Source organism: Panthera uncia (assembly GCF_023721935.1).
Source record: "Panthera uncia isolate 11264 chromosome E2 unlocalized genomic scaffold, Puncia_PCG_1.0 HiC_scaffold_19, whole genome shotgun sequence".
In the NCBI taxonomy this organism is placed as follows: Eukaryota; Metazoa; Chordata; class Mammalia; order Carnivora; family Felidae; genus Panthera; species Panthera uncia.
This window is the reverse complement of record NW_026057588.1, coordinates 25,836,899-25,860,402: the sequence shown is the minus strand read 5'-3', so window position 1 is coordinate 25,860,402 and position 23,504 is coordinate 25,836,899. Positions and strand designations below refer to the sequence as shown.

General features: G+C 42.4%; 1 protein-coding gene across 2 annotated transcripts in view; it reads right to left on the bottom strand.

The window, feature by feature from the left end:
* HEATR3 (HEAT repeat containing 3) overlaps positions 1-22,954 on the bottom strand; it is a 61,816-nt gene extending 38,862 nt beyond the window's left edge. Inside the window, exons 1-11 of one of the 2 annotated variants that reach the window (XM_049621700.1) lie at positions 22,664-22,954; positions 22,361-22,533; positions 20,247-20,334; positions 18,760-18,872; positions 16,638-16,747; positions 13,745-13,885; positions 11,777-12,054; positions 7,137-7,227; positions 6,872-7,029; positions 6,295-6,377; positions 4,992-5,128 (exon numbers count right to left, since the gene is read on the bottom strand). In XM_049621700.1, the coding sequence (XP_049477657.1) occupies positions 4,992-5,128; positions 6,295-6,377; positions 6,872-7,029; positions 7,137-7,227; positions 11,777-12,054; positions 13,745-13,885; positions 16,638-16,747; positions 18,760-18,872; positions 20,247-20,334; positions 22,361-22,533; positions 22,664-22,795 (1,504 nt within the window). In that variant the 5' untranslated portion in view covers positions 22,796-22,954. The remainder of the gene's footprint in view (positions 1-4,991; positions 5,129-6,294; positions 6,378-6,871; positions 7,030-7,136; positions 7,228-11,776; positions 12,055-13,744; positions 13,886-16,637; positions 16,748-18,759; positions 18,873-20,246; positions 20,335-22,360; positions 22,534-22,663) is intronic. The other variant, XM_049621701.1, reaches the window with a different exon arrangement.
* Positions 22,955-23,504: the final 550 nt, after the last annotated feature.

Genomic DNA, 23,504 nt, shown 5'->3' with positions numbered 1-23,504 from the left:
ACCATCTCTGACCTATAGAAACCCTGAGAAAAACTCATGAGTATTGTTTTAAGCCACAAAGTTTTGGGGTGCTTTGTTATATGGTAACAGATACCTTGGCTTTCTGCCTCCTGCTGCCTGGGGCCCTAGAAAGGTTCCAATGCCCTTTTCTGGACTGCCTGCATGAGAACGTGCCAGCTTCTGCACAGATTTGAATCAAATCTGCGTATTTTATTTTTTTGACCTTCCTTTTCAGATATATGTTACGTACTGAAGTAGGGAGTTCCTGTAAGTTTCACAGAACATACACTAAGCTTTAGGATCAGACAGACCTGGGATGGAATCCTGCCTTTGACTTTATATGACCTCTCATGTTGGCCTCTGGTCAAATGTTACCTCCTTGGAGACGCCTTTCAACGTAAACCCATCTAATACGGCACCTGAACCAATTATGCTGTCATTTTTTCTTCCTAGATAAAATTATATTAAATCTCTGAGATTGTAAGTTCGTGAGCACAGTGGTCTTGCTTATCTCATCCACGCCTGGATCCCTCAGACCTGGAGAGTGGAATATGGCATAAAGCGTTCAATAAATATAGCTAAAGAAATGAATGCCCCAGAAGGAGTTCCTCAACCTCTCTAAATCTCAGCTTCCTTATCAGGAGGGTGGGGTAATAATGCCTCGCTCATACAGCCTAGCATCTAAAAGGCACTCAAAAATCGGTGTAAGGTCGTTACTAATAAAATTCAAAAAGTCACCATACTGTCTCTGAAAAGTAAGTTATATCTATATTTGATTACAGCTATTAAGTGTAGCCCTAGACACTCATGAACTGCACATGAAACAATTAAATAACATCATGAAGAAATAACTCAATACAAACTAGAACACACTCAAACAATTTTTTTCTAACTTCCATTCTAAGAAAAATAACCACTACTTTAGATTCAAAACACTAATCTAAACCACACTACTATTTTACATTATGTGCAATTTATACTTTCCCTAAATTAAGGATTATTATTTGGATGACTTTTATTTAATTCGCATTTCTGGTCATTTATCCATTTTGGGAAAGGAATTTCAAACTACCCTGCCTTTCTGAGAGATTCCCAGTAAAAGGTCAACACATACGGTATTGTTGAAGAAATTAAGTAAAGGTCAACAGAAGTTAAACAAAAGAGGTGACTAAAATGTCTTTCCCCTCAACTTTGTTCGGCATGTAAGAATTTGTAGCACATCTTAATGCAGGTAAATAATCAACTCACAAGTAATTAAGCAGCAAATTTTATTTAGGTGAATTGTTCAGACTGATTTTCAATTTCCTTCTTTCCCTCCCTCCCTGTCTTCCTTCCTTGAAAGTTTATTTGAGAGAGTGTGGGGGAGGGGCAGAAAGACAGGGAGAGAGAATCCCAAGCAGGCCCTGTGCTGTCAGCACACAGCCTCATGTGGGGCTCGAACTCATGAACCATGAAATCATGACCAGAGCTGAAGTTGGACGCTTAACTGACTAAGCCACCCAGGCACCCCCCAGAACCGTAGTTCAGCATTAAAAGTAAAGTAAGTTAAGGGCGCCTGGGTGACTCAGTCAGTTGAGTGAGTGACTTCGGCCCAGGTCACAATCTTGCGGTTCATGGGTTCAAGCCCCACATCAGGCTCTATACTGACAGCTCAGAGCTTGAGACCTGCTTTGGATTCTGTGTTTCCCTCTCTCTCTGCCCTTCCCCCGCTTGCACTCTCTCTCTCTCAAAAATAAGTAAAAACATTTAAAATTTTTAAAAAAGTAAAATAAATTAGGCAGAGTTGTATGATCCTCATATATTTAATGTTCAGAGATAATAACACAAGAAGTTAGAGACATTTAGCCCCATCCTCCACAAAATTCTCCAATAACAGTTCAAACCACCCACCTAAAACCCACAAGGTTATGTAACTTAATAAATCTCTGTTTAAAAGGAATTTTAGAATGCCATCTCTAAATATAAGCAATTATCCTTTTATCAAAAATTTCATTCTGATAAGAAAAGGTTATGTCAACAATACCCCTGAACTTGGAATTTACTTAAAGTGTTTAATTCTAGTTTCCTACAGTTCAGAAAATTTCCATTATTTTTCCAAGGCTGAACTTAGTCTCATTTTCCTGTGATCTTCCAGGTAATAAATGTGCAAGCATCAGGGACCACAAATAGCCAGCTGAACTGGGAGAAGCATACCTGTTTTCTGCACAGCAGAGGCACAGCATATGTGCACTTACTCAAGTGAAACAAACTCTCTTTCTGCTAGTTGGGAGATGGGGCTTCCAGTACCTTGACTGGACTCCCACTGAAAAAATGGCTCAGAGGCAAGACATGACAGTTTGTTCTGCCAGTGAGGCAGACAGGATCCCCTCTGGTTAGGCAGGTCTTAGAAGCAGTGATAGGCTTGGATAGGTCATGCTCCCCTGGGAGCATGGCTGTGCACAATCCCATTTGGCCCGGCTCCCTACAGGGCACCCATGTGAATGGGTGGATGGGAGAGGGCCTGAGCAACAGTAGCCCCCTCCCTCCCCTACCATGGGACATTCAGCTGGGCTGACAGGAGCCACAATGTCAGCAAAAGTCAGATAAAATATCCCCCTCTCCAGTGACCACCCCCCCCCCCACCAACACCATCCAAATCTCTGCCTGGTTCATAAGACTGGGAGACAAACACAAAGCTACAGCAGGGGCGCCTGGGTGGCTCATTCGGTTAAGCTTCCCACTCCTGATTTTGGCTCAGGTCATGACTCTCACGGCTCATGAGTTCGAGCCCCACATTAGGCTCTGCACTGACAGCGTGGAGCCTGCTCAGGATTTTCAGTGTCTGTCTCTCAAAAATAAACAAACATTGGGGGAAAAAAAAAAAAAAAAGCTACAGTTATCTGGCCACCTCACGCTGACAAGTCACTTCTGCAGCCAGAGCTTGCCCAGTCCTGTCCTGTCGTGTGTTAGGTGTGGCTGGGCACAGTTTTCACATGATCGCACCGGTGAAAGAATGCACAGCCTGAGATCACTGGAAAATTACATCTGCTGACTAACAAATGTTGGCAGGTCAGGAGAGACAGAATAACTATATACGGGTTTCTGAACATTTACTCAATTTTTAAAAATGACGTAGAACTTCTGAAACATGCACTATTAAAAGCACAGCACCTCATATTAACTTGATGGAGTGCAAAATAGATGTCTAAAAGAACTGGGAATTGGGTGCCTGGCTGGCTCAATCAGAGTTGCAAATGACTCTTATCTCGGGGTTGAGTTTGAGCCCTATGTTGGGTGGAGATTACTTAAAAATAAAATATTTAAAAATAATGATAACTTAAAAATCTTTAAAACAAAGAACTGGGGAGCAACTCTCGAATGAATGTTTATACAGACACTTGCATTTAGTCAAAATCGACCATGTTTTGATCTTTTAAGAGTTTCAACTTTTTTTTTTGAAGTCTTATTTATATAAGTGATCTCTATCCCCAACATGGGGCTCAAACTCATGACCCCAAATCAAGAGACACATGCTCCTCTGAGCCAGCCTGGTTCCCCTAAGAGTTTCAGCTCTTGACTTAATGATGTGTCTAAGAAGAGGAGAGATACGTCAAATAAATACTTTACAATGAGATTTGTGAGTAATACACCAATGGTAACACAGCAAGGTTACATCTTATTTGGTGGTTAAATTCTAAGGTTAGTACAGAAAGCAAATATTATATATCTTCAAGTTTACCCTCAAAAACTCCCTAAAGACACTCTGAAATTGAGGATCTGAGAGCAGCAGATTCTTATCTCCCAAATTACTCTCACTGCAGACATACATGTTAAATAGGGCAATGTGGAGAATTTTCCTTTGCTACATAAAGTACTATTTTTCCCTCCCTCTCAGTCTCTCATTGTTTGTTTGGCTTGAGCTGCTACAGTGTCATGTGACCAAGTCAAATGAGATTCTACTACCACAAACTATGAAAATCTGTTAGAAGAACATGCATTAACCCTTATACAGCTAGGTCACTTAGAAAAAATAGTTAACTACATATGGCATCTCCCTAGGTCTCTATGTACAAATGAAATTGATCCATATTAGAGACCTTGGTAATACCTCTTACCATGCAAAGGTGTTTGAAAATAGAAATGTGTTAGAAAAAAGCAGGGTACAGTATTGTGTATCTGGTAGTCTACCATTTGCCTTAAGAACACATGTATATACTTTTTTTTCAAATCATATACATATTTGATATTGAGAATTTCTCTGGAAGAACACACAAGAAACTGGTAACAGTGATGGACTCTGGGAGAGGAACTGGGTGGTGTGAGGAAAAGGAGGGAGGCTCTCTGCTTTATGTCCTGTAGTAACTTGTGAATTCTGTGATACATGTATAGATTACCCAATCAAATATAAATCAATGATTTTATGTTTATGTTTATATTTTATGTTTAGGGTGGCCAGGTGGCTCAGTCAGTTAAGCGTCCGACTCCTGATTTTGGCTCAGGTCATGATCCCAGGATTGTGGGATCAAGCCCTGGGTCGGGCTCTGCGCAGACAATATGGACCCGCTTGGGATTCTCTCTCACTCACTCTCGCTCTCTCTCTCTCTCCCTGCCCCTCTCTCCCTCTTGCTCTTTCTCTCTCAAATAAAAATAAAAAAAGAAAAAAATCTAAAAAAGAAAAAAAAAGAATGCTTAAAAAAAAGAAAGAAAAAGAAAGACTAGAGAATTACCTGAATATCTTAATGGGGCTTAATATTTACGATATTTGTGATTCACCCTTATTGGCCTGACATAACTGGATGCAAGAAATCTTAATAATAAAACAAATACAACCCATAAACCAGCATATGGGCTGGACCCTATACCTCTGGAAACTATAAATATGACTCTTAGTGCTTGGGAAAGGTTCTTCAGGTTGGATGACAAACACAGTACAATGCCAAAGTCCAAGTTCCTGGCCCTTCAAAATTCTGCTTGATCCAAACAGTCTTTTGCAATGAGGCCTAAATATTTACCTGGCTGCGAAAAAAGCAGCTGTGACAGATGTTGTGCAAGTGTCTGAAGAGCTGCGGCTCCCCCCAGATGGTCCACATCCAGGAGGGATACGAGACTCTGGAGACACACGAGGGCTCTGCACTGAATAGTGTTCATCCTGGAAAGGAAGCGAAAAAAATGCAGTCTGTTTCCCTAATGCGGTCTATTATCCAACAGAATCCAGTATTAACTTTCCACCTAAGCTTCAGGCTCTGGCTGGGAATATCTGCAAGCAGAAGGTATATGGCTATTAACAAAGAATCTTAAGGTGAACTGTTTATCTACCTAATCAAATTGCTTGAGCACTCAGGGCTTGCGGCACAATTACTCACTTATGAGTCACAGGGAATCTGCTTTAGAAAAATTTTTATGCACAGCAGCATCTGAACTATTTTTAATTGTGAAATATGACATATGTAAAGTGCTCAACACATATATAGAGTTTAATAGTTTATTCATATTTTATAAAGCAAACACTGCGCACCCAGATAATAAACACCACCAGCACCCCCACAGCCCATCTACCCCTTCCCTATCACGCCCCACCTCTCTGACCCCTAAAGGTCACCACTATCCAGGCTTTTATGGTAAACATTTCCTTGCTCTTCTTTATAGGTTTACCACCTACGTATGTCTCCTGAGACAAAACAGTTAAGTGTTACCAGGTTTTGAACTTTGTAAAAGTGGAATCACAGTGTGATTATTCTTTTGTGCCTTGCCTTCTTGCTCAATGTTCCAGTTCGGCTTTTTATTTTTTTTTATTTTTTTTTTTAGTGCTGTACATATTCTGCTGCATGATTATGTCAAAATTTATTTATCCATTCTGCTGCTGATGGACACTGAGGTTGTTGGCAGGTTGGGGCAACTATGAACCACACTGCCATGGACATTCTCATGGCTTAGTGCACATATGCACCCCTTTTTCTAGGGAATACACATAAGAATAGAACTCTTGAATCTGGGGGGAGTCAGCATCTTCTATTTAAAGGCCCATCGTTTCACATAATCACATAATAACAAATAGTTTTGAAAATAGAAAAGTTTGGGGCGCCTGGGTGGCTCAGTCGGTTAACCGGCCGACTTCAGCTCAGGTCGTGATCTCACGGTCCGTGAGTTCGAGCCCCGCGTCGGGCTCTGTGCTGACAGCTCAGAGCCTGGAGCCTGTTTCAGATTCTGTGTCTCCCTCTCTCTGACCCTCCCCCGTTCATGCTCTGTCTCTCCCTGTCTCAAAAATAAATAAACGTTAAAAAAAAAAATTTTTTTTGAAAATAGAAAAGTTCTTACTTTCTAACCAAAGATTTCCAAGTGGGACTTCTAGAACATAGGTCAACTGCAATGCTGTTTGGAAAGGCAGTTTTCTCAAAAATCTAGATTTAAAAGAAGGCAGTAAAGCAAAGGTTAAAGAGTAGTGTCATTTTACACAAGATCCCTTTTTCAAATCCCAACATGTTACCTCTACGTGAAATGGTCAGACGTGGTGAGGACCTACTGACTGTTCCTCGTACTCCCGGTACCGTTAGTCCTAGCTTGCTTCCTGCCAGTTACCTACAGTGTGAGCAAACGTCTTTCCAATACACAGTGAATAGCTAGCCCTCCCCATGCTCCAGAATGAGGCTAGACTTAAAACAGACTACCTTTGGGGCGCCTGGGTGGCTCAGTCGGTTAAGCGGCCGACTTCAGCTCAGGTCATGATCTCGCGGTCCGTGAGTTCAAGCCCCACGTCAGGCTCTGTGCTGACAGCTCAGAGCCTGGAGCCTGTTTCAGATTCTGTGTCTCCCTCTCTCTGACCCTCCCCCGTTCATGTCTCAAAAATAAATAAACGTTAAAAAAAAAAATTAAAAAAAAAAAAAAAACAGACTACCTTCTTTGGGATGAGGTAGTTGGTGAAAGCGGTGTGAACCTCATGGGAGAGGCAGAGGGGAGAGAGCAACTGGCCACCACACTCGCTGAAGGAATTCTCCATAAATGCATCACTCTCATCGCTGCTAGAAAGCTCTTCCCACTCATCGTCGGAGGGATCTGGGAAGAGTGCGAACCACACATAATTGGAATATTCAAGAAAATCCTCATGGAAGCTGCCCTTTCAGTCCAGGGGCAGAATGTCTCGGTGTAAACTGGTGACAAACCTTCACTGCAGCACATGTTGACGATAATTTCCAGAGCAGTCTGCTGAGCTGTCAACAATGCCATGGCTTCTCTCAGTTCCTTGTCAGTGGGCTTTAAAAAAAAAAAAAAAAAAAAAAATCAACCAACCAACTCTCAATGTTTGGGAAAATATTTTCACGTGGATGTCCTTAGTTAAAGCCTACTACATGATTTCTACCCTTGGACTAGAGCGCTTGGGGGAAGGGGCAGCCAGAAGAAAAGTCCTAACGTGCTCAAATACAAATAAGCATTATGATTCCTCTTGGCACTGTGCAGCAGGCCACTGATAACTGTGCTTCCATCTCTCTGGATGGCTGTTCTCTACGTGTTGCTTAGTTAGCTGCAGAGAACAGGTAAATATTCAGGAATTCTGAACTGAATTCACCCTGAAACTTAATCTAATGTGTTAAGAAGGAGCTCAGCCCACTAAGATTAAAACAAGAGCTCATTTCAGAGACCAGGCACTTATCCACAACAAACCTGCTTTTAGATGCTTACATGTCCTCTTGGAAAAGACTGCATTAACAAGAATTACTAACAAGCCCGTATACGCAGACAGGCTTGCTTCCTGGCTTTCTTTGAAGACCGAAATAAAGCATTTCTTTAAGACTGAAAAAAGGGGAGAACTTTTTTCCTCTGGAAATAATTAACATGAACTTATCAATTACTATTCTTAAAATGGGCTGTATAAATTTACATGACCTTAATTCTCAAGTTACCTATGAAAAGTGAAATAGCTACACTGATATTCCAGAAGAGAGCGTAAGCTAAAAATAACGTGTATTTCATTGTCTGAATGCTTCCCAATTTCAACAGGTTTCTAACTGCCTTCTCAATGCCTCTATAGTATTCTATTTAACAGATACACTATCATTTATTAAGCATGCCACTAATTTGGAATATTACAGGTTACTGGGATATGACATTTCCTCAGATTTACTGGGTCAAAAGGGACATCTACAGATCTTGTGACATGTTCCTATTTTCCCTTCAAAAAGGTTCACACTGATTTACAATCTCCCACCAACTTCTTGTACAATGATTTGACTGTAATTTTGAACCATGTTCAAAATTATTTATTTTTATTTTTTTAAAGTTTTATTTATGTAATGTTTACACCTGATGTGGGCTCAAACCCACGACCCCGAGATCAAGAGTCACATGCTCCTCTGACTGAGCCAACCAATGTTCAAAATTATTATTAAAGAATAATAAATAGGGGTGTCTGGCCAGCACAGTCGGTACGGCATACAGCTCTTGATCTCAGGGTTGTAAGTTCAAGCCCCACACTGGACGCAGAGGTTCCTTAAAGTGAAATCTGGGGCGCCTGGGTGACCCAGTCAGTTAGACATCCAACTCATAGCTTTGGCTCAGGTCGTGACCTCACGGTTCATGGGTTTGAGACCCCGCATTAGACTGATGGTACAGAGCCTGCTTGGGATTCTGTCTCCCTCTCTCTCTGCCCCTCTCCCCAACTTGTGCTCTCTCTCTCAAAATAAAAAAAATTTTTTAAATAAGTATCTACAACAAAAACAAAATAGTAATAAATTTAAAATAATAAATTAAAAGATAATACATTTGGGGCGCCTGGGTGGCTCAGTCAGTTAAGCGGCCGACTTCAGCTCAGGTCACAATCTCGCGGTCTGTGAGTTCGAGCCCTGCGTCGGGCTCTGGGCTGATGGCTCAGAGACTGGAGCCTGCTTCCGATTCTGTGTCTCCCTCTCTCTCTGCCTCTCCCCCATTCATGCTCTGTCTCTCTCTGTCTCAAAAATAAATAAAACGTTAAAAAAAAAAATTTTTTTTTAAAAGATAATACATTTATTAATAATTATTTTAAAAGCAACATGTTAATTTAAAACATGTAGCTTAGGAATCCCTCCGTTTGTATTCCTTTTATCACTGGCAAGAATGTACATAAAAATTATTCCTATCTGCTGTGTATATGATGTTCAAGTAAACATTTATTAGAGTAGACTCAAAGTTAAGTAAGATATGTTCTTGCTGAGCTCCCATTCCCTTGAGATGTATGAAGATCTGACTCAGAAGAATCCTGAAATTAAGTTCTACTTCTTTATGTAATTCTCTTGCTCAGAACAGTTCCCTGCTTCTTACTGTCATCAAACTAACATAAAGAGCCAATCTAGATGAAATGTTATGACATCTGAGATTTGCTTCAAAATGTTCAGCACTGAGATGGGAGAGAAGGTGGGGAAATAGATGAAATAAAACAGACTATGATTTGATCACTGATAACTGTGGAAGCTGGGCGAGAGACTTCTCTATTTCTGCCTATGCTAAAACAACAACTTGGGCTGGTTCCTTCTCTACATATTTGTGGCCATATCTTCTTAAGTTAAACGATGTGATTAAAGGTTTTGATCCCGAAGGACTCCTGCACCAGCCACCGGGCAGTGAGAAAGACCAGAGCCGACAAGCATTACACACTTTATATTCCTGGCACATACCAGCATGATGCCCAGCACCCTACTGGCACTTAAACACTGGCTGGCTGACCAGCGTGTTAACCATCCTGTCTACTCGGTTATGTTAACAGACTTTAAAAAACAAGTTTTGTTATGAGAAAACACTGCATTTTATAAGCACCAATGTTCTATTTTTAAATAATAGCTGGGAGAGTAAGTGCCTAAACAACAGTTAAATATCAACACTTTTTACACCATGGCACTTTCGTCTTGGTAGACAAGGATCTCAGTCCCCACCTTCTCCCCCTAGGAGCCCCCTGGAAGCAAGGCTGAGGGTGCAGAACTCCAGGGTGCTGTTCTCCCGCTCCCCGGGAGGGGTTTCAGGTATTTCAGGGTTCCCCGACAGCCCACCTGTAATCTCGGCTTCTGCTGACGGGCATTTGTCGTGGTAAAACGTGGTCTGTGTGCACCAGTTGGGATAAGGTCAGCGCAATACCAAGGCTGCAGAAGAGCCTCCAAGCCCTGATCTGTCACTTTCCCCAGATGGAAGCCACGTATGTCCCAGATCCAGGACTGACCCTTCCCGTGACAACTGAACAGAAAAATGTTCCTAGGGTTCTTTATAAATACCCCTTTGCGAGGATAAGGCACATGGCTATGCCTTTGTCTATCTTGTTTTACTGGCTTTAAATTGTACTCAGACTACAGACAAAAAAGAAATCTGGGGTTCAAATATGTGCCTGCCTGCACCAAAAGGGGTGCCATGATTTTCAAGCGACTTTATGATTTGCAAGCAGCTCCAGGCTTCTCACTTTCATAGTGGCCCCACAACTCACCGCGCTGCTGTGTACCTAAGGGCTAGCCACGGGGGCGGGAGAGTAGCTCCAGCTACAACATTTTGACTTCGCTAAAATAGCACCGATCTGTGCTTTACAAGACTTTGTGAACCCAGGAAAGTAAGATACTGTTATATTTCTTTTCAGGTATATTCCATTTAGAGAATTTTTATTGGGCACAAACTTCTCAAAACTCTAAGACACTGACTAAAGACAGCTCTCAGTTTCAGTTCACTTTATACAAATCGGGGCAAGCCACATGCAGAACTGCAGAAAGTGTGAGGGAATGGAAATAGCACTCTTCCGGCCCAGGCTTCATCATCCTCCTTCGGAATGAAGAAAGCCAGCAGCCTCACTGATGTCCCCTGCCTCCAGGCCCCCTAACGACACCAACCTGCTTTCGTCATGCTGTTCGTACCCCATCCTAGACAGTGAGGTGTTCTGTCCAAAAAGCCTGCTCTGACTACCTCTTCCTCTCCTCTCCCATCAGGGCCATAGATCTGGTGTGCCTCTCTATAAAACACTACTACCTCAGAAATCTGTGCACAGCCCTATCACTGCTCCTGGCACGGCATATTATAATACATCCTAATTATGGGTCTGTCCTCCCAAGATGGAGAAGGTCCCTTAAGATGAAAATGTCTTGTCTTTCTAGCATCAGCATCTGGCACGGTGCCTGGCACACTGCAGGAGCACAGAAAATGTGCACCTGAATGAAGAAAGCCAACCTGCTGTCCACCCTGCTCTCCTCCTTGGGGGAAATGTTTTTCCAAGGTATGGCTCCATCTCTGCTGACCGGCTCCGCTGACATGCTCCCTGCACCTAAGTTTGCTCACCTTTACTCCGACACAAGCATGTCACAACCACCCATTTGGCAAACCCTAAAACCCATCAATTCTCATAAGCACCCAACCTTCTCTGCCCAGCAGCAGTGGGCAAATGAGGGCTTGCTATTTTTAAGAATAAATACTAAAAAAGAGACAAGAATGCAAGGGGACAAGCCAAGCAAAGTAAAAATTCCTTTAGTTTGAAGACAGTCTTGCAGAATATGTAACAAAGAGGGGAGACACAGGAGTTAGGAAGGTGTCTGCATGCTATTTAAAGTGTTCTAAAAGGACGGGTCTATCCCCTCTTTGAAATATTCTGTATATAAAAGTTTAATTTTAGATAGGAGATTTCTTTTCCCCCTTTGGGAGTAGATTTATAATGTGACCACGAGAGTCGATGGGGAAAAAGGACTGATTTTTACTGGAGTTCACTTTATATTTAATTTTCCTGTAACATTTTTCTGCAAAGCTTTGGCGACCTATTAAAAGAAAACAGCTGTATTAATCCAGGATTGCAACCATCAATCTAACTTACTGGAAGTAAATCTGAAATGAAAGTTTTCCTTCTGACTTTTCTTTTATGAGGAACTTCTTCCATTTCATCGTCTTCAATCAGATTGTCACCATTGGCATTCTCTCGTATCTCCTCCGTCTCTGCTGCCGCTTTTAACCTTTGAGTTTCGGCCTCCTTCATTTGAATAACTATTTCACCAGCATCCACTTCCAACACTTCTGATAAGATCTTCAGTATGGCATTTATGATTTCTGCCTGACTCTTGGATGGAATAATGTCTTTTAGGTTCCAAACTGTTCCTGGGGGAGGGGGGGGGAGGGGAAATGCACATAAGGAATCCCCTGTGAAAGCTTTTATTAAATCCAGTTTCCATGAGATTGGTTCTTTAAGCTCAGATGGGATTTCAAAAAATGTCAAACCCTCCTCCACCTCTGTTTAGTTTTTATTAAATGTCCACACACACACAAAAAAAGCTTTGCACAGAGGCAGCTCTCTTTGTTACCATCCTCCACAATCATCTCCCTTCCTTGGCACTGAATGCCTTTCTCTGATACACCACACAGCAACAGACCAAGAGAAGGCTGATCAGGTTTCACTTGAAATGACAAATTAAGTTACCCACTCTCTTTCATCTTAATCTGAGCTGCCCTCCTAGGCAGCTTCTTATACTCCAGGAGTAGAATTAAATGTACTAAAATTCCAAGGTCTCATGGACAAACCAGAGAGCAGGTTCTACAGAACAGGAGCCACCTGTTACTTGTTAGTCAGTTATAATAAAAATACTTCCTGGTACCTACCCAAAAGAAGTGAAAGCAGGGACTCGAACAGATATGTGTATACCCATATTCACAGCAGCATTACTCAACAGCCACAAACCCAAGTGCCCAACCATGGATGAATGGTTAAACAAAATGTGATAAATATATATAGTGCAATAGTATTCAGCCTTAAAAAGGAAGGAAATTCTGACACGTTACAACATGGATGAACTCTGAGGGCGTTATACTAAATGAAATTAGTCACAGTTGGTACAGCTTGTGACTTTTGATCTTGGAGTCATGAGTTTAAGTCCCATGTTGGGTGGAGAGCTCACTTTAAAAAAATTTTTTTTAATTTTTTAAAAATAATAAAACAGGGGGCCTGGGTGGCTCAGTCGGTTAAGCATCCGACTTGGGCTCAGGTCATGATCTCGTGGTTCGTGGGTTTGAGCCCCGTGTCAGGCTCTGTGCTGACAGCTTGGAGCCTGGAGCCTGCTTCTAATTCTGCATCTCCCTATCTCTCTGCTCCTCCCGTGTTCATGCTCTGTCTCTCTCTCAAAAATAAACATTAAAAAAAATGTTTTTAATAAAATAATAAATTAGCCAGCTTCAGAAAGAAAAACACTGTATAATTCTACTTATATGAGGCACCTAAAGAAGTCAAATTCATAGAAACAGAAAGTAGAAGGGTGGTTGCTGGGGGCCGGGAGGAGGGGGAGATGGGGAGTTGTCCAATGTGTACAGAGCCTCACTTTTGCAAGATGAAAAGTCCTGGAGATTGGTTGCACAACAACGTTGAATGTACTTAACACTACTAAACTGCACACTTAAAAATGATCAAGATGGTAAATTCTACATTACATGTAATTTTTTTTAATGTTTATTTATTTTGAGAGAGAGAAAAAGAAAAGAGAGTGCATGAGCAGGAGAGGAACAAAGAGAGAGAGAGAGAATTCCAAGCAGGCTCCATGCTATCAGGAGCCCACGAACCATGAGATTATGACCTGAGCTGAAACCAAGAATCAGATGTTCAACCACCTGAGCCACCCAGGCACCCCTATGCATAACCTCTTGAATTAAGGATCTCCACTTAAATATTAAATTTTCAGAACAGACATATACCGGAAAGTCCTGATGTGGTGAAATGAACGAATGATTGAATTTTGGCCCCCATCTCTACCCATTACATATTACTAAAAAAGGACACTGTCGCAAAATCGCTAAATTTTACCTGCCACCAATGTCTTTAACAGAATGTAGTCCATGGAACTGACTGGAGAAAGCATTGCTGACTCCAGTACATGCAATGCTGGGGCAGTGAAAGAGTTCAGCAGCTCTGGGTTATCTTCAGTCACTGTCTGCAAACAATATGCTATAAAGATAAAAATTAAGAAACAAATGAATTCTGCTAGGGTAATTTATACCAATCTAACTCATCAGAAAACATCTGCATCTTTACAACTTCTTCAGACACAGGTAGCTTTTGTAAGATAGATACGCTTTACTTCAAGCATGATACATGCAAATGAGGCTCCTCGAAGATCAGTGACTTTTTTCTTTTTCTTAATTTCTAATTCTTTATACAATATACTTTCACAAAATACAATTTAAAAGGCTCTTAAATGTTGTGACAACATGGAATTGCTATGAACATTTACAAAAGTTTCTCCTCAATTTCTGTACTTACAGTGGACTGGTAGTAAACAGCCTGTGGACCAAACACCAGTACCCAGACAACACTCTTAGCAGCTCCACTGTCAAGAACAAGCCCCAGGTTTGGGGTCATTCTGGCTTCCTTTAAATTTAGCATGACCTTAAAACTTAGGGCACTTATTTCTAGCGAAGCAATATTTCTTTAAGAAAAAAAGCATCTTAGGGGCACCTGGGTTGAGTTGAGTCGGTTGAGCGTCTGACTGTGTCTCAGGTCAGGATCTCACAGGTTGTGAGTTTGAGCCCTGCGTCAGGCTCTCTGCTGTCAGCACAGAGCCTGGAGCCTGCCTCAGATCCTCTGTCCCCCTCTCTCTTTGCCCCTCCCCCTGCTCACTCTCTATCAAAAATAAACGAACATTAAAAAAGACTTAAAAAAATATTTTACATAAAAATATGAGTAAACTGAGAGATGGCTACAGTATTCATAGACATATGGTCATTTAGTACTTACTTCCTACCTTGTACTAAAACAAGATAATGGATTACAACTTGCATATTAGAAATAATTAACTAAAAGTATCAAAACAACTGGGATTGCCTGACAGGTCTGGCAGAAGAGACCTCTGAAGCACAAAGATGAAGCAAGCCCAAGTTTGTTTTTCTTAGTGTGTTCCAAACAAATCCATTTCTTTCAGGTCTCAAAATTTCAAAGCTGACCATACCCATCCAAATTAGTCAAAATACATGCTACTTCTGTGATCTAGTTTGGTTCCCAAAACACATTTGTATACGAATCCATAAATATGCATGTGTGTGTGTGCGTGTATGTATGTGTGTGTGTGTGTGTGTGTGTGTGTGTATATATATATATATATATATATGCCCAAATGTAATTTTTTTCACTAAGAGACTAACTAAATTCACTTTAGCAAAAGCCTAGAGAAACTATGGCTGCTACCATAAAGACAATACAAGAGCAAAGAAAGCCATATTAACATAAAGAACAGTGTCTCAGAAGTTCACTTTACTTCATGTGAACGTTGCTTGATTTTCAAACCAAAGTAACTTGACATTTGTTTAAAAAATCATGAATCTAGCTAAATGCGGAAATAAAACACTATTATACAATTGAAAATTATTTTATTCTGATCCATCTTTTAGAAGTTTATTAGAGAAAAAAATTTTTAAATAACTAAATCTACAAAAGATACAAAAACAGAAGTGAAGTTTTTCTTTTAAAAGCTATTAACTAGGGACGCCTGGGTGGCTCAGTCGGTTGAGCATCCGACTTCGGCTCAGGTCATGACCGCACAGTCTGTGGGTTCGAGCCCCGCGTCAGGCTCTGTGCTGACAGCTCAGACCCTGGAGCCTGTTTCCACTCCTGTGTCTCCCTCTCTCTCCGCCCCTCCCCCAGTCTCACTTTGTCTCACTCTGTCTCTCAAAAATAAATAAATATAAAAAAAATTAAAAAAATAAATAAAAGCTATTAACTACCTTTTGTCAATTTCCCTCATTGTAAGAAAAATTGTCTTCTGAAATGAAAAGCCACCTACAAATTTCCTAGTTCAACTGTTTTTAAGATCCACATTTACTCATAAATCACCCTTCCACCAAAGATTCCATTTTGAGAAACTGATTTAAAAATTTTTCCCAGTATTATTTACTCCACTATTTTTTTTTTTTTTTTCTGTTCTCTTAAAAGTATCCATTAGAGACAAAAGAAGCATCACTAAGAGGAAACACACTTAGTCCATGCCAGGAGAAATGCATAATTAAATAAAAGGACAGCTGGATACCTGGTCATTATAATGGGTAGAAAAGAAATGCTTTGCATCAATTATTTCTCCACTGTCCCCAGAGTTCTGTTGAGCCACCCACCCTCCAATCTGTCTCCTGAAATGAATAAGGGCTCCTCACTTTGGCTCTCTCACCCCCCAGAGAGAAAGTGAGGGAGGCAAGGCAGCTGAAGCTGCCAGCCTGGGCTTTCCCTGTCCCACAGAAGGGAAGCAGACCTATGTGAAATTTCAATCACTTACTTTCCTCTCTCAAAAAAAGCACAGGTTATCAGTGTTCTGCTGGGAGTATGAGATAGTGGTACAAGACATTTAAATCAGTCTAGATTCCAATTAACTTTGGTTCAAAGGCCTGGTAGTTGTGGGTTACTACTTCTCAGTAAATGGGAGATAAAAGCTTCAAGACTTAATAAAGCCTTCTAAGAATGGTGATACACTAGAAACCGCACCTGCTCACATAATTGCCTTCCTCCCTTTCAGAGTGAAGAGCAGGAAAACTGTATGAGTAAGTAAAGTATTAATCATAGATTTTAAAAGATCCAAAACAAACAGAACTCAGTTACACATTTATATATAATGAGAAAAAAAATCACTCCTATAGAATAAACATGCTATGTTGGAATAAAAATTTTTGAATAAGGCCATACATACTTAATAAATCATCACCTTTTCTTCACTTACCTACTGAAATAGCCAGGTCCACATTGGTGGAAAACCTACTTAAATACTTTAATACAATCTCCAAACACCCTTCTTTGTTGAATATAGATACTGCTCTACTACTGCATTCACTAAATTGAAGGGGGAAAAAAAAGTTTTACTATTCACATGTTAACATTAAGAAATCAACCACAGAAATTCATGAAAAGATAAATTAGGCTTTATAAACGAACTAAAGAGCTGGAGTCAAGCACCCACCATTTTCACAGATGAAGAAACCAATGCCCATTCATATACACTGTGCATAAACCAGACTGGCCACCTGTATTGTTATGTCTAACACACCAGGACATTCTAACCAATCTCTTTACCTGCATGCCAGTTTCCTTATAGGAGGCTAGAGCTGGAAGAGATCTTAGAAATCACTACCATTTACTTCTAATCCTCATTTCATACAGGAGGAAACCTAGGCCCCAAAGATGGAGTGATCTATTCAAAGATCACACATTTTATTTGTGGTGGTTCCTTGGGTCCAGCCTACTGTTCCTTCCACTGTGTAACAGTAATAGTAAGATAAAGTGAGGATAAAAGGTCTCTATGCTTGTAAAACAAAAAGCACAAATTTAAAAGAAAATAAAATGAATTTTATTCACTCCTTCTAGACTATTATAATCAGCAAGCAGAATTTGCAGTCTGCAGAAGAGAAAGTGCTATCATAAATATAGTTGAAGCTACACTATCTTTTAATAAAAAAATCAGAATTAATGTTAAGAATGTTATTAATAAATATAACTAAATATAATAAGTATACGAAATACAGGGTATAAAAGAAAGGTAACTTTAATAATTTTATCCCTGTTTCCAGAGAAAAGTATCCCTCTGTTCATACCACATATACACATGATACAATAAAAGAGCGGATCAGGTTATTAAACAGAGGTGACTAAATTACGAAATTCAATCTTGTTATCGAAAGATAAACTATTTTCTGCCTGACTCTCTGTCCATCTGTCTACCTACCTACCCCACCTAGTTACTACAGCACTGCTATGAGCCTACCCTCAAGACGGCCACAGCAGAATCAGATATAGTCAGGAATATAAGGCATACATGCGTTAAGATAATTGTAAATATATACACACGTATACAACCTAAACATATAGGATTTAAAATCATGAAGCATAAGACAAAACTGAAAAGCTAGAACAACTGGAAACGGTACTGTTAGGGCTCACAGGCATTCAGGAAAGAGACACTGTGGAGACTACTTTTTCAGGCTCTTTTCAAAGAAAATTTTTTAAAACTTCTAACAATTAAATAAGCTAAAGTTCCTGGGTACAGGAAACTGTTAACCACCCACTTGCTCATTTCCTCAAATCTGATCTCTCCAATTTTCTGGTGGAATGCATCCACTAATTTGAAATGAAATCATCGGCACGTTCAGACTGCTGTGTGGGCAGCTTTTCAGGATCCAACTTAATCCTGTTTTCTGAGATACATCTGTGCTTTTAGGTCAGAAGGTATCATTGCTGCTGACTAGAAAATAAGGAACTATGACACAACCCGGTTAGAAAGGTGGGACATAAAATAGGGTAGGAAAAATAAGTCCAGGTAGTGTTTCTAGCCATTTCCATTCCTAAAATCAAGTCCACACCACCCCGCCACTGCTGCAATCATGGAGAGCATGGCCTTCTTCCTACTGGGGCCAAGGGAGCTCTTCTCAGGAGTCGGCGGTCCTGTCAAATGGCAACTGCTAGGGTGGAGGAATAACGCACCAGCCAAGGTCTGTGGCCCCGTCTCGTCCAGGTGCTAGACCGAAGCAGCTGCTGCACAGGGGCTTGACTAGCTTGAAGACAATGACCACTCAAGGGTATGCAGGCAGTGGAGGGTAACTGGGGTAGAGTACATGGTAATGGCCACGATTCCTCTTATTTCTGTCAGCAGCAATGATTGGAGAGAAGTCATAAAGCAAAAACAGAGACAGCGATGCTATGAGGAAAAGGGCTTGGGAGGGAGGGCTGATCTTAGATCACCTAAGATCACAGGCCCACCAAGGAGAACAGAGCTCTCTCTACAGTTTTACAGAATGAGCAGCAGCCTGAGTAGTGTTGAAGCAGGAGGCTGTGTTCGGAAAGCACCTTACCATATATTCCACAGCACATTCATGGCCTCATTGGCTATGTTCTCAATAGAATTTCTGTTCTGATCTTTTTTTTCCTGTGGAGACATCTCATTTGAATCCAGTCCGGCACTACACTGCAACCAAATATCATGATTAGTACCCTGGTTCAAAAGAATAATTAAACAAAAAGGCTAATGATAGTGAAGAAACACAAAAACTAAACATCAGAAATTATAGTGGTTAACGAGCTCATCAAATTCTCATAAGCAGTACCCTTCCCACAGTCCTGTTCCCTTCTGGCAAGAAATACAGACGGGAAAAGTTCACGAGTCATTGTGCAAACTGGATACAAAGCATTTAACACTTTAAAATGTAGAATCAATACAAAGTATTTTATCTAATGCAATGAAGACAGTAAATCAGGCACAGAAAGGTAACACGCAATAGGAGCTAACATCTACACAGGGCCTTCTATGCACAAGGCACTACTCTAACCACTTTTACATTAGGTTATTTAATCCTGACCATAACCTGTGAGGCAGAGGATCTATTATCCCCAATCTTCTGCTACAAAAGGAAAACTGAGGTACGAGATTGCAGAAAGCGTAGCTTAATACATGGCAAAGCTGGGATTCAGATCCATGTATTCTGGCTCCAAAGTCAGGGCAGGACTGCCCTGTAGCACAGCCCATGGCCCCCTCTAAAGCAGAGCTTCTCAGTCTCAGTACCGCTGACATTTTGGACTGGATGATTCTTTGTTGTGGGGTTCACATGTGCACTGCAGGATGTTAGCAGCATCCTTGGCCTCTACCCACTACATGCCAGTAGCCAACACCTCAAAAATGTCTCCAGACATTGCCAAATGTCCCCTGTGGGGAAAATCACCACCAGTTCAGAACCAATGCTCTGAACAGAATAAGATGAGATGCCTCTCATCAAAATTGGATATTCTTTATAAAGCCTTAAATAAAAGTTATGTATCAATACAGAATAGTGGACTAGAAGCAGCCTAGAGAGAGAGAGAGCGCCTTATTCCCTTCAACTACGTCATGCACTAAGGTTGGCGTGATGTTAAATTTGAAAACTTAATGTAGTCTTCATGGCAAATTCCTAGTCCGTGCCTCAGTTTTCTCATCTCTAAAACAGGAATAACACCTTCCAAATAGGACTGCTGGAAGGATTAAATAATACATAAAACACCACCTGACACAAAAACGTAAAAACTACTTTTATTTACAAAATTTAAGGTCTAAAGGAGTCAGTCTATAGTTTTAGAAAGGGCTTTTCCAACTAGCGTATAAATAAAAAATAGTGGGGACAAACTAATGGAGACTGGTATAATGAGAAGAAATCTGTGTTTCTAGGAAAAGAAATAAAATGCCCATAGAATGTTTTGAGGGAAGACAAAATAACTAATACCAAAGGGCTTAAAAAAAAAAAAAATCTAAGTGCATATACTAAAAGCTACAATTAAAAATTGCCATGAAGATACTTTTTAAACCACCTACCTCTTTCAGCAGTGCGACCAGAGGAGTCATGATATCCTTAGTCACCATGTCATCACAAACTTCAAAACCTCCACAAGCACTGAGATTTCTACACAAAAAGTTTAAAATAAGTTTTACTTTCTCAGAGCACACATCACAAAAACACTTTTAAGTTCTCAAATGTAATTTCTACCCATACTTAAGGTTTTCCAGATGGCACTGCATATGATTTCTGTAAGATGCTACAGAACCAGGGGTGCCTGGGTGGCTCAGTTGGTTAAGCATCCGACTTCAGCTCAGGTCATGGTCTCACTGTCCGTGGGTTCGAGTCTCTCTTCAGGCTCTGTGCTGACAGCTCAGAGCCTGGAGCCTGCTTCGGATTCTTTCTCTCTCACTCTCTCTACCCCTTCCCCGCACACACTCAGTCTCTCTCTCTCTCTCTCTCTCAAAAATAAACAAACATTAGAAAAAAAAAAAAAAAAGACGCCACAGAATCAATCCAAAGATTTCATCTGTTCTGATCCTTGTTTCACATGATGTAAACAAATGACTTTGTCATGTGACAACTTAATTTTGAAGTCTGAAACAATACACAGGTACATGGCTACAGGGGCAGTAAGAGAGAGAAGACTTTTCCTATTTAATGTGAACAAATCACAGCATGATCTTACATGAAAGGAACTTTTCTTGGGATCAAGACTTCCAAGGGCAGCAAGGGTGAGGCTGAAGGACAGCCCCTGAAGCAAGCCAGGCTAAACTGAATTTTAATTGGGAAGCCACTGCCTGCTTGCCTTCTGAGTACACAGCACTGTGCCAGGCACTGAAGACGGAGATGAATCAGAAGACGCCCCCACAACCTTCCAGGAGCTCCCAGTGTGCAGAAAACGCCCCCACAACCTTCCAGGAGCTCCCAGTGTACATATGCTGCAGGGAAAGAGTAGGGCTTCCTCCATGTGGTTTCCTCCAGTATGTGGCTAATCCCCATCCATCCCTTAGAGCTCACCTCAAACACCCCTCCCTTAGGGCTTTCTTCTCTGAACCCCCCAGTTATCTATCTATCTATCTATCTATCTATCTATCATATATAATGATTTATAACCAAATCATTATTTGGCTAATGCCTGTCTCCCTCAAAGCTGTAAGACAGAAGTCATATCTATCTTGTTCACTAACACATGCCCACAGCCTAGCCCACTGCTTGGAGCACCGTGGATACACAAAATATACCTGCTAAAGCACCAAATGCAACATGATATAGACAGAGCGGCAAGAATTGCAAACACAACCTTCTACTCTTGCCCCCTCTACAGTCCATTCTCTGCACAGACACCAGAGTAGCCTTTTCAAAAGATAAATTAGATCAGGCCACTCCTGCTCACCATAGGCCCTTTAGCCCTACACCACCGAGTCCCTGTCCACCTCTCCAACCTCATCTGTAATACCCACCCCTGCCCTGCAAAGCCACACTAAACTTCCTGTTCTTTAACCAGGCCAAGTCCTTTGCTGCCTCACTTCTTTGCTGTTTCCCTCCGTCGGGAATGCTTTTGCCCTGGATTTTCAGGTCTGGTTCGGATGCATCAGATCAAGTGTCATCTACAGATCATAGCTTAAAGGAACTTCCCACCTCCAACTCATTATCCTCTTGTTTCTCTCCATAGCACTTCTCACTATCTAGTATTTCCTGTTTTACCTGTTTACTAGTCTCTTGTCTCCTCATCAACACGGGTTCTGTGAAGACAGGGATCTCAGCTCTCTTGCTCAATGTTCTGCCTGCTCAAACTCCCTGCACCCAGAACACGTGCCACATGCACTGGAAGAGCTCACAGAACCTCGGGACTCTGGGGGTTCCTGGAGAGGGAGCGATGTATGTTAGGCCTTGCGGGGAGGAGGATACGTGGCAGTTGGCTGCTTGCAGCTGGAGCAGCCAGCTGGACAGATGGGATGCGATTGGGGGAGGCGGGTGCGCTCCTCAGGGGTCTGCAGACTGAGTTCAAATCCCCCCGCTGCAAATGGGAGACCCTGGGCAGTTCTGGGTCTCCCGAGCTGCCGAAGGCAAGGGCACGGAGATAATCGACGGTGCGTGACACGCACACAGCGCTGGCCGGCCGCCGCGACCCCTCTCTCTCCCGGCTCACCTCAGCGCGCCGGCCGCCGTCTCCCTCACCGCCAGGCTGGGGTCCAGCAGCAGCGGCCCGAGGCGGCGCACGGCGTCCCGACGCGCCAGGCCCGGCAACGCAGGCCGCTGCTGCACCAGTCGGGCCAACCCCGCGCAGGCGCACTCGCGGACCTCGGCGCTCGGGTGCTGGAGCTGCGGGACAGGAGCAAGTGTCAGACGCAGCACAGAGCGCAGGCGCGGGGGCCGCGGCAGGGGCGCGCCGCGCTGCCCCAGGGCTCCGCGCGAAGCCCGCCCCTCGCAGCCCCGCGCGCCCCCGCTTCACCTTTTCTAGCAGCTCCGCCGCCGGCCCGTCGTCCTCCTCTCCCTCAGTCCCGTTCGCCGCCGCCTCGGCCTGACAGTCGCCCGTAGGAGAGAACTGAGGCCGCTTGAAGCGCTTCGTCCGGCTCTTGCCCATGGCGATGTGCGTTGGGAGAAAAGACCGAGAGAGGAGGGCAACAGCAGGACGGCGGAGGCTGCTAAGCTGGTGTCAGGGTCCTGCTGCCGAGGGGTTCTCGGCCCCACTGCTCAGCCGGGCCCGCTGACTGCCGGAGCCCACATGGAGAAGCAGTGCGCAAGCGCGCCGCGTGTCGGCGGGGAGGAGGCTGGCTCCGGGAGCGCGCAGGCGTAATGGTGGGGGTGGGGCCAGACCTGGGTTAGTAGCGGAGTCAGGGGTTTTTCCCCCCGGGGAAGAAGGAGGTAGGGTTTTAATGGGATTACAGCCTCCCATGAGCCTAGTGACGTTTATTGTTACTGAACGTCGCCACACTCTTATTTCCATAATAACCAAAATGCGATTAAGGATACCTAACTTGCAAGGTTATTGTGAGGCTTACATAAAATTGTGTAAGGCGCCTAACACCAAACCTGACATATTTATTTTAGGTGCTCAAAATTATTAACCACGACTTTTTGTGTCCCCCAGGGCATAGCACAGCTCCCGTCAAGTAAACAACCCAGTTTTTGTTTTAGATGTTTTAGAATGAATGTACATCTATGTTTGATCAGACGGATTCCCTTAAATTAATCTTCCTGGGGGCACCTGGGTGGCTCAGTCCGTTACTGTCTGACTTTGGCTCAGATCCTGATCTCAGGGCTTGGAGAGCTGACAGCTCAGAGCCTGGAGC